This window comes from Myotis nattereri (assembly GCF_964212035.1).
Source record: "Myotis nattereri genome assembly, chromosome: 13".
In the NCBI taxonomy this organism is placed as follows: Eukaryota; Metazoa; Chordata; class Mammalia; order Chiroptera; family Vespertilionidae; genus Myotis; species Myotis nattereri.
In genome coordinates this window covers 14,544,389-14,560,870 of record NC_138088.1, presented here as the reverse complement: position 1 = coordinate 14,560,870, position 16,482 = coordinate 14,544,389, and the positions used below count along the sequence as shown (strand labels likewise).

Sequence of the window (16,482 nt, the reverse complement as noted above, 5' to 3'; positions counted from 1 at the left end):
GATTCACATATCAGGCATTTTACACAGTACTCCAGAATGTTTAGACTGTGTATTGTTAAACATGTGCACTCAGGTTGTCCAATGCTACTTATTCTGAGTGTCTGTCACATCTGCCTACAGATCCCACTAGCATCATGAAGGCAAAGACCATGGGAAGAACAGGGACACTCACCTCAGGCACACGGCCTAAGCCAAGCTGAAGCTCAGGACAAGAACTGTTGATCAACCCATCCTTATCGTGGTCTCATCAGGGGCCTCAAAGTGTCCATGAGTTACAAGACTTCTCTTACAGCTGCACTTTCCTCCCTCAGGACAATTCTTCTGGACAACTTTTTGAGCGTAACATACCACCTGCAATCCTAGGCTTGGGGGCTGGAGTGGTTTGTTCATTTTTATCTACTACTTTCCATGGAAACTTCCACTTGGAGAGTGGGATAAGTAAATTAAACCTGGAAATGTTGTGTAAATTTTTAGACAAAACAAAACCCCCAAACACAACACAACATCTGAGTTTCAAACTTTCCACTGTCTTTCCAACAGCTCCAAAATAAGATCTATATGAACAGGGGATGAAAAGCTCAAACCATTATACTATTCACAGAAGCAGGCTACACAGAACTCTTCATACGTCTCCCAACTCTACTCCTGTTCGTCTAGGTGTTGTGGCAAGAAAGACTGGGGTCAGGAGAAAGAACCCTAGTGTCTCTGACGGTTGGAATGGGCCGAGCCAGGGACCCACATAATGGGATGCCCGGAGACAAGAACATTCAAAACAAACTCCAGCCCTTGGGTGCAAGGAGCAGTTTAAGAGTTGAAATGGCATGACTTGAGTGCCTTCATGTCCCTGGATGTCTGTCCCCAGGTGCCCTGCCTTGACCGTGAAAAGCACATATGGATTTAGACACGTGTTCTCTTTTGGGAGGCAGACTGATGGGAGCCTGTGAGGCCTGGAGGCCCTCTGTGCTTGCCGGTCTCCCTTAGGGAGTGGATGGAGGAAGAAACAGTGAAAATGGACCAAACAACCCTTTCTTTCCAACTGCATACAGAGGGAGTCTCCTCCCCACACTGTGCCAAAATAAAATTTACTGTTTAGTAAGCACTTTTAATGAAATGCACCAGTCTGGGAAGAGCTCAGGCTTTGGGACCAGTTTGGAGATCAACTCCATGTCCTCTCTTGACGAGCGATGAGACTCTGGGCAGGTGGTGGAATTTTCCTGAGCCTCAGTGTCCTCATCTGTAAAATGGAGATAAACACCCTCTGTCTCAGCAGGTTAACAGGAAGATTAAATGAGATATTGCATATGAATGTGCCTGGGGCACCCACGACTCAGCTGAAAAACAAAAGGAACTTTAATTGTTTTAAAGGAGCATTAACTAGGCACCCAAGTTTTAAAGCAGCTCATGAAAGCCTGATGTTCGGAGTTCAGCCCAACCCCAACACCAGGCGACATCTGTTTTCTGTCTCTGAAGCTAAGATTTCCTTTCATTGCAGTTGTCCCAAGCTGGGCACAGTGTGGGGAGGAGACTCTCTCTGTATGCAACTGGAAAGAAAGGGCTGTTTGGTCCATTTTCACTGTTTCTTCCCCCATCCTCTCCCTAAGGGAGGCCGGCAAGCACAGAGGGCCTCCCGACCTCAGGCTCACAACGCGGCCCAGGCTTCTCCATCTCTCACTGGAGCTACTGTTGTCGTTGCTGTTGTTTATCCTTGCTCCCTTCCCTGGGAATCGCTTCCGGAATAGTAAATGGCTGTCTTCAGAAGATCTCTCATGTGCTGAGAGATGCTGTGTAGCAAAAAGCTGAAGTCGTTTAGAAAACAGCTGCCATCGCTGCTTTTCAGAGATACATCTTCAGCACCGCGGCACAGAGGTTCACTGGCGATGCCCGCAGAAGGAATGGCACAGGGCTGCCCCTCTCGGCCCCTGAGACCTGCCCGGAGCCCGGAGCCCGGAGCCAGACTTGCTTTATTGTTTAGTAAGCGCTTTTAATGAAATGTACCAGTCTTATTACAGAGGGCTCAAAATAAGATCTAAATCACAAACCAATAAAAGAAAATTATCGGGCTGGGTGTCTAAAGTTACTTCCTACGGGCTACTCCAGTGTGGTATTTATAAATCTCTAAACAGTTACGTATAATTGTCTTTCTGGTTTTTGGGACTGGAGCCAGCAGCAGTTTCAGTTACAAGCAAAGAAAAATATTGTAGCGCTGAGCTTGGTTTGCTGGACGCGTATAAAGAGGCACGGCTTCTCCCCCATCACCGTTCTAGAACTGAGAGCGAAGATTGTGGTAGTGAAACGCTACATGGGAGCAGCTGAAAAACAGTGCTTCTCTGATGTCAAGGAGGGAGAATGTGTGTGAGGACGTGTGTATAGGTATGCTGGCAAGAAAGCGGGCGTACAGGAAGCGAGGCTTTGCGGGGAGGGAGGGTGGAAGAAGGGAGAAAACTGGGAAGGGCAGGTGTTGAAGGGTGACATGGGAGTTGAAGATGGGGGTGGTCTGTCACATGAATGGCAAAGCCAGATGTGCAGCTGCTCGCTGATGCCGGCCACTCCCCACCTCCCACACAAAAGCAGTGCCATTTGAGAAGGATGTGAAAACTGCACTAAAAGACTCAATATGACCCTGATCCCAGCAAACACCCTGCTCTCCCAAGGCAGTAAGAATGTAGGTCATCAAAAGAGCAGATCCCTATGTCATCAAAATCAAAATCAAAACACCAGAGACCCTACTTACAAAGGACCACAGAGCTCATCCCATCCAGTTTCCTTCCCATCACAAAGAGCATGTTAGTGACTTTCCTTTGGCAAATGGACATGTGGTGATAGGACCCTCGCTACACTTTCAGGCAGCCCTTTCTGTTCTGGAAATGTCTTCCTTGTGTGGAACTAAAATCTGCTTCTCCTTCATCATTAGCCACCCGTCCTGATTTTGTGCAATGGAGCAGACGATAAACTGGCCCTTGCAGCCCGCTAGCCCCGCCCTCCTAGCTGCTTGGCAAGTGACATGTTGCCCGAGCCATTCCCCATTCTGGTCATCCCCTTGGCAACATTCTCGTGTTTGTCAATTCCTCCCTTCACATCTTCATAGCTCTTGACACACTCCCTCTCAGACCCACCAGGACGAAACAATCTCTGCTCAAAATAAATTACATTTCCATCAGCGGGGTTTATGCAGGCTGTCTTCAGCGATTATTTGAAACCTAATGCTCAGGGGTCCTCATTCCATCCCATCCCGTGGGTTTCGTCTGAAAGTTCCAGTTTAGGAAGGGCCCATTCAATCCTGATTTCTGTCATCCAATGATTCAGAGATTCTAATCTACATGGTCTTCCCCAAAGATAAAACAGAAGGCGCATTTCTCCTCTGGAACAGTAAAAGCAACCTCAGACTTTAGATGCCCCCAGTCAACGCTATTGCTCGAAGAACCACAGGCATGTCTCCAAGGAAAAGGTCATTCCCTGCTGGAGGCTCTTACCCTCAGGCAAAGCAGAGCATCCATTTACATGTGGACATCAGGCATGCTGTTGATGTGTGTGTGTAAGCCATGGTGAGTCTTTTTAACTTGGTGGCTATCATGAGGCATAGATTATAGAAAAATAAACATAAGGGAGGCAAGGAAAACCACATAGTGGACATATGTCCTGAGTTGAGGCATGTGGCTCAGTGGTGGGTCCAGCTTCTATCAATGGTCTCCTCTGCCCACTGCCAAGACGCTCCTCACGCTTCTGTCCTTCCCCCCTCCTTTCTCACTCACTCCCCTGAAGCTCTCCTCCGCGCCCAGAGCATGAGCAATGGAACGGCTCTCTAGCTCTGCCTGCTCCTGGCATGGGGACTTCATTTCCACCCCGTTTTCATGCCCACCTGCACTTTCTGTCACTGCCACATGGAAATGAACCAGGCTAACACCCAACGCTATTGACACTACTTCTCCCCGCTGCCAGTCCCTCCACTCCCCAGGCCACTTCCTGTGATGGGTGTCACTGTCCCACATCACTGAGCAAGAAGCTCACATTCAGTCTCGTTTTACATTTACCACGGGTCACGCTAGCACCTCTGGTTCTTTCTCCAGTTCAAGGCCCCTGCTCTCCTCGGGATAACCAGTCCTCGCCCAGTGTCCCTGCAGCCTCTTCTTTCCAACCTGGAGCAATGCTTCATGGGGCTGCCAGATCAATCTCCCTAAAGCTCGGGTCCAATCCCATCACTCTCTTGCTTTGCAACCTTCCATAACTCCCCAGTGCCTACTGAATTATTTACAGCTTCCTAACTCAGAAATTCATAAAAAGTTATTTACAGCTTCCTAACTCAAAAAGAGAAAAAAATCCCCAATGCCCAACCCACATTTCAGCCTCATGTGTCCCTGCTGTCTTATACACACACTGGATCGCAGCCAAATTATATTCATTGCTGTCCTTCAAACAGTCCCCGTGTACTTCTGCCCCCGACTGCTATTCTTCTCTCTGACTGCAGCCAGACCTATTTGTTTCCACCTGCTGAAATCCTATGCATTTCTTCAGTGTCTCTCAAACCCACTCCCTTTCTCTCCCTGTCCCCAATGTTAGCCTCTACGGATTGTAATTCTCACAGTAATATGCCAGCAATTCGAAGCAGAGTGATGCGTTTGCATAGGGGGCTGCAAGGACCAGGGATGTCTTCTATGAGCCCTGCCTTCCCAGCAATGCCTGCCATGCGCAGCCTGGGAACACAACAGGTGCTTACGACGTATTTGTGGACCTGGACTGGCACCTTCAGGACAGGTGCATGAATCAGGTGAATGCAGAGCATATAACAGGGAAGGGAACAACAGAGGAGCCTGAACACCACCACCCACATACAGCATCGACACTGAAATACACATGCTCAGTTTCTCAAAGAGACTGAATGGAGGCTCTGAATGGAGCACACAGTGGCTCTGGGGTGAGCAATGCTCCTGTATAGTAATAGCAGCGGAGTATTGAACCTCAGCTCCGCCACCTTTCAAAGCTGTGGTCAGGAAGAAGGCCTATGCACTGGCCTTTACTTATCACCTTGAGACATATGACAAGGACAAGATTGACAAATACAGTTAGCAGAAAACTGTTAGAGCCTGGCATTTCCAACACATTCCCCCACCTCTTTTTTTCTCCACTTCAGGGTTTTCAGTCTTGGGAAAGCTAAAGCCTATCCAAAAATATGAAAGGAAGCCGTGGCCAGTGTTTCTCAGTGGTTAGAGCATTGCCTTGTGCACCAAAGGGTCTCAGGTTTGATTCCTGTCAGGGCACATACCTGGTACAGGTTCCATCTCTGGGCAGGGCCCATGTGGGAGGCAATCAATCTATGTTTCTCTCTTACATCAATGTTTCTCTCTCTCTCCCTCTCCCTTCCTCTCTCTCTCGAATCAATTAAAAAAAAATAGATAGCCTTGGAAGAAGATTAAAATATATACTAAAAAATTATGGAAGAAAGAAGGCAGACCAGTAAGTTGAGCCAACAGAATTGTCCTAAAGAATCAAAATGGTTTACAACTTAGGATTGCCAGGAGACCCAGGTTAAAAACTATTACTTAACCTCTCTAAGTCTCAGTTGCTCCTCTTTGCAATCACAGCGGTAACCTCCTTACCTAGTACACTTCCTCTCAGGAGCACCCAGGGCAGTGCTGTCAGCTCTGGCTGCACAGGGCACTCACCTGGGAGCTGGTAAAGACTCCCGATGCCCAGATTGTACTCAGACCAGATAAATGACAACTACAGAGGTGCACCTCAGGCCTCAATATTTTTTAGTTTCGCAAGTGATTGTAATGTGCAGCCACGTGTGAAAATTAATGATCGAAGAAATGCATATTGTCTCAGTTGCCAAAACACCTATCCTATAACAGCAGCAGGCATCCATGAAGCATGAGCATTATGGCTGGTGTTGGTGATGGTGGTGGTGGTGCCCATGGTGTTCAGAGGGGCTCTGCTTTGGGTTCGGAATTCTCGTGGAGAGGAACTGTTTCCAGGGAAACATCACCAATCTCTGCGGCAGCTCCATATTTCATTCCCTGAGGCCATCAAGTACTCCTCTCACTGATCAAACTCCCACCCCTCAGCTCTCCCACCCCTTTGCTCCACACCTTTGTTCTTTGACCCCACAGGGGTATATTCCTTGTTCCGTTTTTGGCCCATTGGTCTATAAGCCCTAACTCTAGTTTGACTTCTTCCTCTACCATCTTGGACTAGGTGGCCCCTCATTTTAATATTCTCTCAACAGCGCCACAGAATCTCTTGCCTCCTCTGCATCTATATCCCAAGCTAAAGCCAGTTCTCCTTTATCAATCTTCGTGCCAAGCACTGAACAGAAAATTACACCTTCATGGTCCCACCCTCAGCTGGTGCTCACCAATGCTCGCCCATGCTTTCCCCACCTCCAGTCCTCCCACTCCCTTGCTTCCTGCAGTATCTGCTCTCATCCGTTTCCTGTCCCAACTGTCCACTCCCTTAACTCCTCAAGGAAAACCAAGCTGGCTGCTCCCTCTAGTTTCGTCTTTCCCATCCAGCCTTCTCCCTTTGAAGGTCACATCATCTTCTCCTGCTTCTCTCTGTCCCCTCACTATCATTTAACAACTCTCTCCTATAGCTTCAAACTTTCCCTCTTTGGGATTTAACTCAGTCTACTGCAGCCAACAAATAAGCTATATTTCTCTCTATTCTAAAAACAAACAAAAAAAAACCTTTTCTTTGACAAGATCTTGTGAAATATCCTATTTCTCCTTCTATCAGCACAAAAAGCAATATACAGTCTCCAATTCTCATCTTATCTGAATTAACACTTCAGACCCCTGAATGCCGGTTTCTGCTGGCCACTGGCTACTCAGCTGTTCTTGCTTGTCATCAACAACTTCCTGAAGGACACACGTACCGTTGCCTCTTTTAGGCCTGCCCTCTACTTGACTTTTCTGCAGTTTCTGACAGTGCTAAACACCATTTCCTTTCAAATCTCTTCAGCTCAACAAATTCTCATTGCACGTTAACTGTCAGGTCCTGTGCTGGAGGCACTAGGGACACGAAGATGAACAAGATGAAGAGGAATCCTCACCTCTTAAAGGGCCCACAGTCTACTCAGGAAAATACACGTATCGAGAAGTAATTAGGATACAGTCTAGTTTGCTAATCTGGAATTTCTTCAGCTCTCTTCTTTACCTTTCATACCACACAGGTACACTCCTCTGTCTCTACCCTCAGCTCTTTTCACTGGATTCTCTCCCTGTTTGTCCCTTCAGTGTTGTTTCCCATGTTTGTCCCTTTTTAATTAGTTGGTGGAGCTTATGTCCCTGGGAAGTATCCACTCTCCAATGGCTTCCAAGTCTATAGCTTCTAACCTAACTTTATCCCTATAGTCTCATGTTCTAATTTCCTATTGGATAGCCCACAGATACTTCCAACTCAAATGGACCAGGACCCAATTCTTTATCTTCTGCCCGAATCCTGTTTCAACCCCTGGGTCCTCTGCTTAATCACTTTTGCATCCACCTCGTAGCCAACCTTGAAGCAAACTTATTCCCAATATCTCATCCTTACCCACCCCCACCTCCTCCATGTCTGACTGGTCTTCAGTGGCTACTTTTTTGTTTCAGTTTCATCTCAGTTGCTGTTTTCTCCTAACTACTGACATCACTAAATCTGTACTGTAAGCCCTCATCTCATCCCTTGCAGTGCATAGCAGTAGTCTTCTTACATAGCTCATACCACCATCTCCTTCCATCTCTAAATCATGCTCAATTTTTTTGCCCATTATCTTTTAAAAAGATGGATTTAATCATCATCTTCCTATAAATCCAGACCCTAGCAAAGCAACAAGCCTAGACCTGTAATGTCCAATGTGGTAGCCACTGATCTCATGAAACCATTTAAATTTAAATTGATTAAGATTAAAGGAAAGTTTAGTTCCTCAGTCACACTAGCTACATGTGTTCAACTCACTTTCAAAGTTCAACTCTTCTTGGCAACCTTCTCCACTCCTTGAAATGTATAAAACGAGGATATGCTCCTGCATTCTAGCCTGGCCCTGGTCTCACTGTGCTGCCCCTGTTTATGGGGGCCCCTCCTCCACTCTCCTGAGCCCCTCAAGGACAGTGAGTGGTTGAATCCATGTTATCCCCGTGTCCTGACACTTTAGGGCCTGACACATAATGGACATTCACTTATTCCTCTTTCTTTCCCTTGAGGGTTAAGGTTGAGCAGGAAGAAACTGTAAGATGCTCCTTTCATAACAATATGAAGGCATAATGGGAAGCTCAATCACGTGCTCCCTCTTCTCAGGTGCTGACTCCAGCGGCTCTCTGAGAACAGCCTTCCTCCCCTGCTCGCCCTCCCTTCCAAGATCCGACTCAGTTCCTATCCTTTAGAACCACAGGGAAAATGTCTGGCAAGAGCCACTGTTGTACCAGCTGATTTAAATTGAAATGTTTTCCCCAGATAAATGTGTGCTAAATAATACACCAGCTCTCCAGCCAGAGGGAAGTGACAGGCACTCTGTAAATAAAGGCACTTAGTTGCTGGTAAAGAGCCGTAAAGTGGTTCTGAGCTGATGTTTGCTGACCAGCAAGAAGCGGCTTCACCTGCTTTATGTAATTGTCACTGCAGTCTTGCCTGCTGTATATTAAAACTGCATCTCATAGACCCAACTGTCACATCGGATAGACCGTCCGCATGGGGTGCGCCACCTTCTCTGTAATTGTTTTCGACAACCAGCCATCACATCTCAGATCATTTTAGAAAGTGTCTGGTCCAGAATCCCCAGGCTGGGTCAGCTCTGACACCATGTGGGCTCAGATAGCGACACCACAAGGGATGTGACAAGAGAAGAGGGGAAATGAAGTTTTGTTTGTCCAGGAGACCAAGTGGCATACAGTGCCAAGTGTCTGAACACAAATCCCGATGAGGACTCTCCCTTCACATTGTTAAGACACATTTTTCATGTTACCTTGTATCAGGATAGAAAAACTCTCCATAAGGAAAGTTGCATAGGGACGCATGACTAAGCTGTCCAAGGGCACACACACATCTGTCCTGAGTCCACATGTCTGCCCCTCTGCCTTCTAGAGAGGTGGTGATGTAGCTCTCAGGACCAAGCAAACGATGGGGTTTTACAAGGACTACAGAATAAATAGCAAGAACAATCGGGTGGCAGTGGCCAGAAATCTATGTAGTTAACACTTGGGGGGAGGGGTTACATTTGGTTCCCAAAGTGAAAGAGGAAAAGGAATCCATTTTGTGCTCTGTAACTCCAATCCACTGGGGCCTTCCAATGCCCAGGGGAATGGCAGTCAACATATCTGAGTCCCATGAGTACTGCTCTTGAAGGGAAACATTGTCAGCTCATCCACCTGGCCCCTGAGGTTGGGATGGACGCGAGAAGTGGGTGAATTTATAGAGCCTGTTCCTCAGGGAGGAAGCCAATTTCCTTGCGAACACCCACTGCCAAATGACTGTCTTTGGGAAGGTCAGAGCGTCATCAGAGAAGACTGTTAGAAACTAAGCAGCAAGAATGAGAAGAGCAGTCACAGCAAGAAAGGAGGTAAACACGGGCTCAGTGTGTCCACAGCTCCCAAGGTCTCTCACTGAGAGCAGATCCAACTGCTTGCTGGTGACTGGGGGACACGCCCTCCATTCTACTGCTGCTGGGAACCTGGGAAGATCTCCAGAGCACATCCTCTGCCTTCCTGTGTGCATGTGCGCACACATATATTCATGTGTACATGTGTACGTATGTGCTTGTACAAAAGAAGTCCCCTTCTCTCTCTCTCTCTCTCTTTTTTTTTTTTTCAGGAAAAATGAACTCCCCCTTTCCTCCTTATCTCCCATCAAAACCTACTTTTCTTGCTTATGTCTGTGCTAAAAACAGTAAATAAGGTTTTTGAGCTTTGGGTGGGTATCTGGGAAAGGGATGATATTTTACCCATTTGGCCATCTGAGAGGATCTAAGAGGCCAGGATAAGATTTGTGAGAGATGGAAAGAACACCTGTTTCAGATGCATATACAGTTGGACCTTGAACAATGTAGGGGTTAGGGGTGCTGACCTCCTATGCAGTTGAAAATCCACATATAACTGTGACTTCCCCAAAACTTAACTATTAATAGCCTACCACTGACCAGAAGCCTTACCAACAACATCTACAGTTAATTAAAACATTACGCATGTAATATGTATTATATACCACTAGTGGCCCAGTGCACAGATTTGTGCACATTCGAAGGACATTAATTAGAAGGTGGCTGGTGGAATGGGACTGGGCGAAATGGGCCAGACACACCCTGGAGCCAACCTCCCGTGGTCCCTCCCTGGCGTTTGCAAAGTGAGTGGGGTTTCTCTGGCAGGTGGGGTCCCTTTGCTGGCCTGTGGGGATCGGGCCAAACCCAGCTTTCCAACATCCCCCCAGGGGTCCTGGAGTGCGAGAGGGCACTCTGCAAAGTTGCTGTCATTCAGGGTGTGCAACGCAAACATAAGTGTGCAGTAAACCAGATCCGGGGCTGACAGTTCCCCAGCAACAACATAACCCACAGCCAAAGGTGGAATCACATGGCCCCGTGAGGAATTGGGTTCCCTTCTCTCTGGTTTTGGGGTGCGTCCCCTGAGAACCACCACTGCCAAGTCACTGGAAGCTTGGTAGCTCCTGCATTGAGTGTCTGCCCCTGGTGATCAGTGCACATCACAGTGACCAGTTGGATGGTCGGACACTTAGCATATCAGCCTTTTATACATAGAGATATATTATTACAATAAAGTAAGCTAGAGAAAAGAAAATGTTATTAAGATAATCATAAGGAAGAGAAAATACATTTACAGCATTGTACGTATTTATTGGGGGGGGGGATCGTGTATACATGGACCCTTGCAGCACAAACCTCTCTGTTCAAGGGCCAACTGTCTAACTAAGTTGTACATGAAGACTTTGATCCATGGACCTGGAAAATCCCAATGACTGGATTGGGAGGAAGTGGGCATGCTGGGGACAGGGGTGCTCTCCTGTCCCTCCTGCTCGGCTCCCTCCAACCACAGGGAACACTTCTGCCTCCACCTCCTTCCCGTCCCCGTGCGGGTCCTGCCAGGAGAGGAGGAGCATCTGGCCGGGTGGTCAGCATGTTCGCTGGACCTGGATTCCTTAGCGTGAAGATTGATGGTGCCTGAAAGCTGTGCACATGAGTCACCCAGGACCCTTAGAATTCAGCTTCCCACCCAGGAGGTCTGGGGTAGACACGAGATTTCGCATTTCTAACAAGGTTCCTGGCGGTGCCCCTGCTGGAGTCAGAGGACCCATATGGAAGTACAAGTACTTAAAGGCACCTCCTAGGCCAGCTTGCAGTGTGCTCACAGCCTTGTCACCTCTGCTCTCTGCCTCCCCAACATGCAGCTGTGTGGTAAGAGCTGTCCTCCGAGCCTGGCATGTTGCCCTGCCCTGTGGGTACCGCTGAGTTAGTGGACACCAAGATTAAGATGGTGCAGGGGAGACAGAGGATGAGAGAGTGGAGAGGTCCAAACTAGGCTTCCGGCTGTCCCCATCAGAGTTAAGAAAAGAAGCCACTCTGTTCTGAGTATGAAGAGGCTGACACCACCGCTGGGAAGGCTGTGGCAGCAAGTTGAATGGGCCACCATTCACCATTTCATTCGCAACACCAAGTGGAAGGCCCTCCGGAGCTTCACAGAAGATGCTGTGAGTCTCAGATGCCCAGAGAAGCCCGCTCCCGCGTCCCACTCCCCAGCACCAAAGCCGTGGTTCTTAGGCTGCCCTGAGATCGGCTCGGAACCTCACATCCGCTCAGGGTCTGGCAGCAGCTGCCTCCCTTGCTCTCCCCGTTCCAGGTCTCTCTCAGAGCCCCACTCTCCTGGCAGACTCCAGCCCAGAACCACAGAAGGAAGAAGATTCGAGGAACTACTGTCCCTGGTCTCACAGCACATGTCCACCAGATGTTAGAAGGAGGTGGTGGTGATGCGGAATTGGCACAAGTCTACACTGTGTGGAGCCAAGATTTATCACGTCAATGAGATGGTGCCATGCCCCAGCAGCTCTGGTTCCCATGGGCTGTGCTCCCTCTACCTTGGCTCCTGGAATGATGGGAGTCAGGTCCTCCTCAGGCCCCCAGTGCCACCCATCCAGTGGACCACATGTGACAATAATCCTACAGCTCAGAGCAAGCCTACTCAGTGGTGCTTTTGGGGGGAAAATGCCTCCCAGACTACCCTGCTGAGGCCCTAATTAGAAAGGCTGTTTCGGGGTTTTTACTGCGCTGCCTGCCTGCGACTCCTCGGTGACATCTTTGCTTGTAGCTACCTGCCCAGGGTTCCAGAGAAAATGACAGGGAGATTGGGGCAGAGCCGAGGTGGCATTTAGCTCCCTATAGACAATGCCTGGGCTGAGGATCACCACCTCTTGCTAAATGACTTTCGGTGTCCACCCAGCCCCTCTCTCCAGGGCCACATCCCTGGGTTGGCATATGATAACATAAAGCTTAACACCCCCGAGCAGTGATAACAATAGCAAAGCGTCGCAGAGGTCAGTGGCAATGACAGATTCTGGGGAGAAACGCTGTGAATTGCTCAGCCAGCGTCTTTTCAGTGCTCTGACATTTAGTTGGTGACCCTGGTCACAAAACCACCGTTTGGGAAGGCTGAGGGGTGTCGATGTAAAGGCTGGTTCATTCCCCAGGAAGGCAGCGTGCTCTGAGTGGGGATCTCCCTGCCTGGGTCCTGGGATGGCCAGGAGAGGCAGCGCCTGCCCCTTTGAGCGCCACCACAGCGACCACGGGTTCCACTGCCTGGCAGGCCGACGCGAGCCTCTGTGAATTACTGAGTGAAGGATATCCCTCTTGCCAGCCCCTGCCCCCTGCAGGCACAGGAGAGGACTATTACAGGCTGTCCTTACCTTGGGAATTCGCCTGCAAGACCCCGATGCTGTCATCAAACTGCATAGATTTGATGTTGAGTGACGCCAAGATGCATTCCTTGTCCTGCAGCGAAGTATCATCAATATTATTCTGATTGGCTGACAGGATAACGCACATGTCACAGAGGTTGATGTTGACGGCCCTTAAATCAGCCCGACTTAATGGCGTACCCTTTGGCAGAGAGGAAAGAAAAAAAAAAAAGGAGAAGCAAAAGTGAGACCGAGGGACGAGAGGGAAAGAGAAAAAAAAAAATAAAAACAAATTAAAGATTGCGCTGGAGCTTTGGGAAATTATTTAACAAGTATCTTCTTTATGCCTTGACATTAAGCTGGCCTAACTGCATTCAGGGGAATAGGAGCTGTGTGCTAATCTAAAGGGTAGCCGGTGCTGATGGCAGCATTTTAGGCTCGCTCTCAATACTCAATCAAGCTATTACTAACAAACGAGGGAGGAATAATGCCAGGCTTCTACATCTCCTTCCTGCTGGAAATTGTCTTGATTTAAGGAACTGTCCTGTGGCAACCTCAGGCTTTCAGAACGTAACGAGGGGGTGGGTTTCAAATGCCTGTTTATTTAATAGCAGGTCACTTCTGTCACAAGCAAAAGACAGCAGCTCCAAGGAGAATTTCGGATGCAGGCAAGGGGAATGGCCAATGAGCAGTGGTGAGGAGACGGGGCTGAGACAAGGCTGCCCTAGGAGGATGTGGGAGGGAGGGCAGGTATGTGTATCTTGCAAAGGGGAGAGGGAAAGGAGTGAAGTTTCAGGTCACAGAATTTTATTGCATATTTTTAGCAGAAAAAAAAAAAGGAAATCGCCTAATTGTCCAACAACATAGGAATGGCTAAACACGCCATGGGGCATACATAGCACGGGAGTCTACGCAGCCAGGAAAGGACTGAGACCACTCTCCACGCGGGCATCGCCTCGGAAGAATCTCGCTCAGAGGAATACGTGGGCAAAGGAAAAAACAAGTTCTGCACAATTTGAAAAGTATGACAATGACATCATTTATGTGAAAAGGAATCCCACAAAATGAAACTATATGTTTATGAATTTACGTATAAAGATATGTACATTCAAAGAGAAAGTTCAGGAAAAATTCACACTACACTAATAACCGTAATTACCTCTGGGGAGGAGAATAAGATTGGGCACAAAGGGAAAAGTTTGGTTTTGATTTTACATACTTCCGATTGCTTGATATTTTATAATAAGGATGCGTTTGTATATTCCTAGTGTAATTAAAAATAAATAAAGCAGAAAACAGAATTTTTTAAAATCCTGAAACAACAAAATAGTGGGGGAGGGGAGGACAGATCAGGGAGGTGATGAGAGAGACGCCAGGAAGGCAACCACAGGTGAGGGGCGTGAACCCACTTGCTCTGTGTCCTCAGGAGGAGGCACAGCAGGCTTCAGCAGGCCATCCAGGGCTAAGCGCCCAGGGACACCCCTCTGGAGTTCACACCCAGCCCCAGCCTCCTTGGTCCTCCAGCCGAAATCCAGCCTCTGCTTTGCCTGCACAGAGACCCGAGTACTGTCACCTACTGACTGTGTAGGGACAGGGTTTGCCAGCCGCCTTGTATCTCCGGGTATCTTTCTCTAGTTCTCCTTCCTGAAAAAGGGGCTATGAGAAGGTTGGACTTGGCCATGGAGATCAAGGCCATCAACCCTCTCATATGACTTAGTGTCATTCATGATTCTCTTCTCAGCCCCCAGGACATTGCCACCAGGAGGAGCAAAGGAGGGAGAGGTGTTCAGGACTAAGGGGCTGAGGAGCTACTCATTCCAGACTCGAGCATCATCTTTTGAGAGAAGGGGAAGAAGGGTCCCCTCTCCTCCTGGGATCTCTTGGTCCAAAGGAAGTTAGACCAACTTCCTGAGTCACTGTGCCAGTGCGTAAGCCTCGACTGCCTGCATCCGTATTCCTTTAATTATCATCCTGTGGGGAATCAGCGGTAAATTGTGACACAAGACAATCCCTGCACAGCTGTATACGTGTGATTTCAAAATTCAAGAAATACAAATGGCATACATAAAAACGCTTTGTGTTTCTCGGGGCTGGCCCTCCCTGTGAGGCACTGTTTAAACAATGAAATATGTGAAGACAGAGAAGGGCCATTTTGTACAAATACGTGGTGTTTGAGCATGCTAAATTGTGGAGTGTTTGGAAAGGACCTGCAAATATAAAAGCTCATTCATATAAATGCAGGCAGGTGGGTGGATGTGTACAAAGGCACGCAAAAGGAAACACACACACCACACACACACCAAACGTCACATATACACACAGACTCATGTAACCCAGCAACATAATAAACTCACAAGGTACTTTCTGTGTGTAAGATCCCACAGAGGAAGATAATCATGGAAAAACAGAATCTAACCAACGATGTCTGAAATTCGCAAGGTGTGTATCTATTTACACTCTTCAATGTGCATGACTGGCTTTCTGCAGGTGACTACTTTTAATTCCATGTGTTTATTAAGTCAGTGAGTTTTGGGCCCAGCATCCAAAAGACATCTATCTATATTTTTCTCCTGTCTTTAAATATTTATTGAATACCTATCGTGCCAGGCATTGTAAGGATAAATGCTGGCTGCTAATACATATTACTTGTGGGTAGTTTATTACGTACTTATTGAATTTTATTTCTTCACTGTTTTTTTTTTTTCTATTTTTGAGGTTCTGGAAGCTAATCATAGAAATAATGAATTTCAGCTCCATAAGTGGGAAAAAACCCAGCTCCCTAAAATGTAGCATCAAACTCATGTTCCTCAATTCCAGGGAGGTGAGCTTCCAAGAAAAATGTGTGGCGAATAAGTGATATTTGCGTGGATGCGTGACAGTGAGAACTGTATCAAATGTTGAAACGTACAACAATTTTTTTAACATTTATGACAAATATATTTATTAATAATTAGGAAGTAGTTTCATGACTCACAGATCATGTATACCCTGTCTTCACACTAAGTTGTAAAGTACAAAATTTTCATTTTAGATTTGTGTAGCAGTGTTTCATAATCAAGACTATCACAGGTTGCCCGGCCTGTGTGGCTCGGTGGTTTAGAGTGTGGTCCCTGTGCACCGGAAGTTCTCGAGTTCGATTCCAGTCCGGGCATGTACCTGGGTTGCAGGTTCCATGTCCAGCACCAGTCAGGGTGTGAGCAGGAGGCAATCAATTGATGTTTCTCTCTCACACTGATGTTTTTTTTTCTCTCTCTCCCTCCCTTCTTTCCACTCTGATGTAATCAATGGAAGAATATCTCTTCAGGTGAGGATAAAGTAAATAAATAAACAAACATACAAAAAAGAATGTCACAGACACGCATGTGGGGGCACACACACAAACCCAGGGAAACACACCAGGCTGCTAAATGAGTGAGGGGGAGAAGCTGATCAGCAGAAGGGGTAGGACTTCATAGAGCAAAAATAAATAAAGAGCTCTGGTAAATATATTTAGTTACAAACAGAATGTGGTATAATCAAGATTCCACCACAAATAAAGTGATATAAATAGTTCCATACGTAAAGTCTGTTCTAAGCTTCATGCTATCGCACAGCACTGGTTTTGGTAGGCCTGAGAGAGTG

General features: G+C 47.4%; 1 protein-coding gene across 8 annotated transcripts in view; it reads right to left on the bottom strand.

The window, feature by feature from the left end:
* The window catches only part of KCNMA1 (potassium calcium-activated channel subfamily M alpha 1), a 683,439-nt gene that overhangs the window by 47,634 nt on the left and 619,323 nt on the right, over positions 1 to 16,482 (bottom strand). For all 8 annotated transcript variants that reach the window (XR_013996758.1, XM_081105313.1, XM_081105315.1 and 5 more), the window contains one exon: positions 12,871 to 13,063. Coding sequence is in view for 7 of the 8 variants with exons in the window: in XM_081105313.1 (XP_080961439.1) it covers positions 12,871 to 13,063 (193 nt within the window). In the remaining variant the exon portion in view is untranslated. The remainder of the gene's footprint in view (positions 1 to 12,870; positions 13,064 to 16,482) is intronic.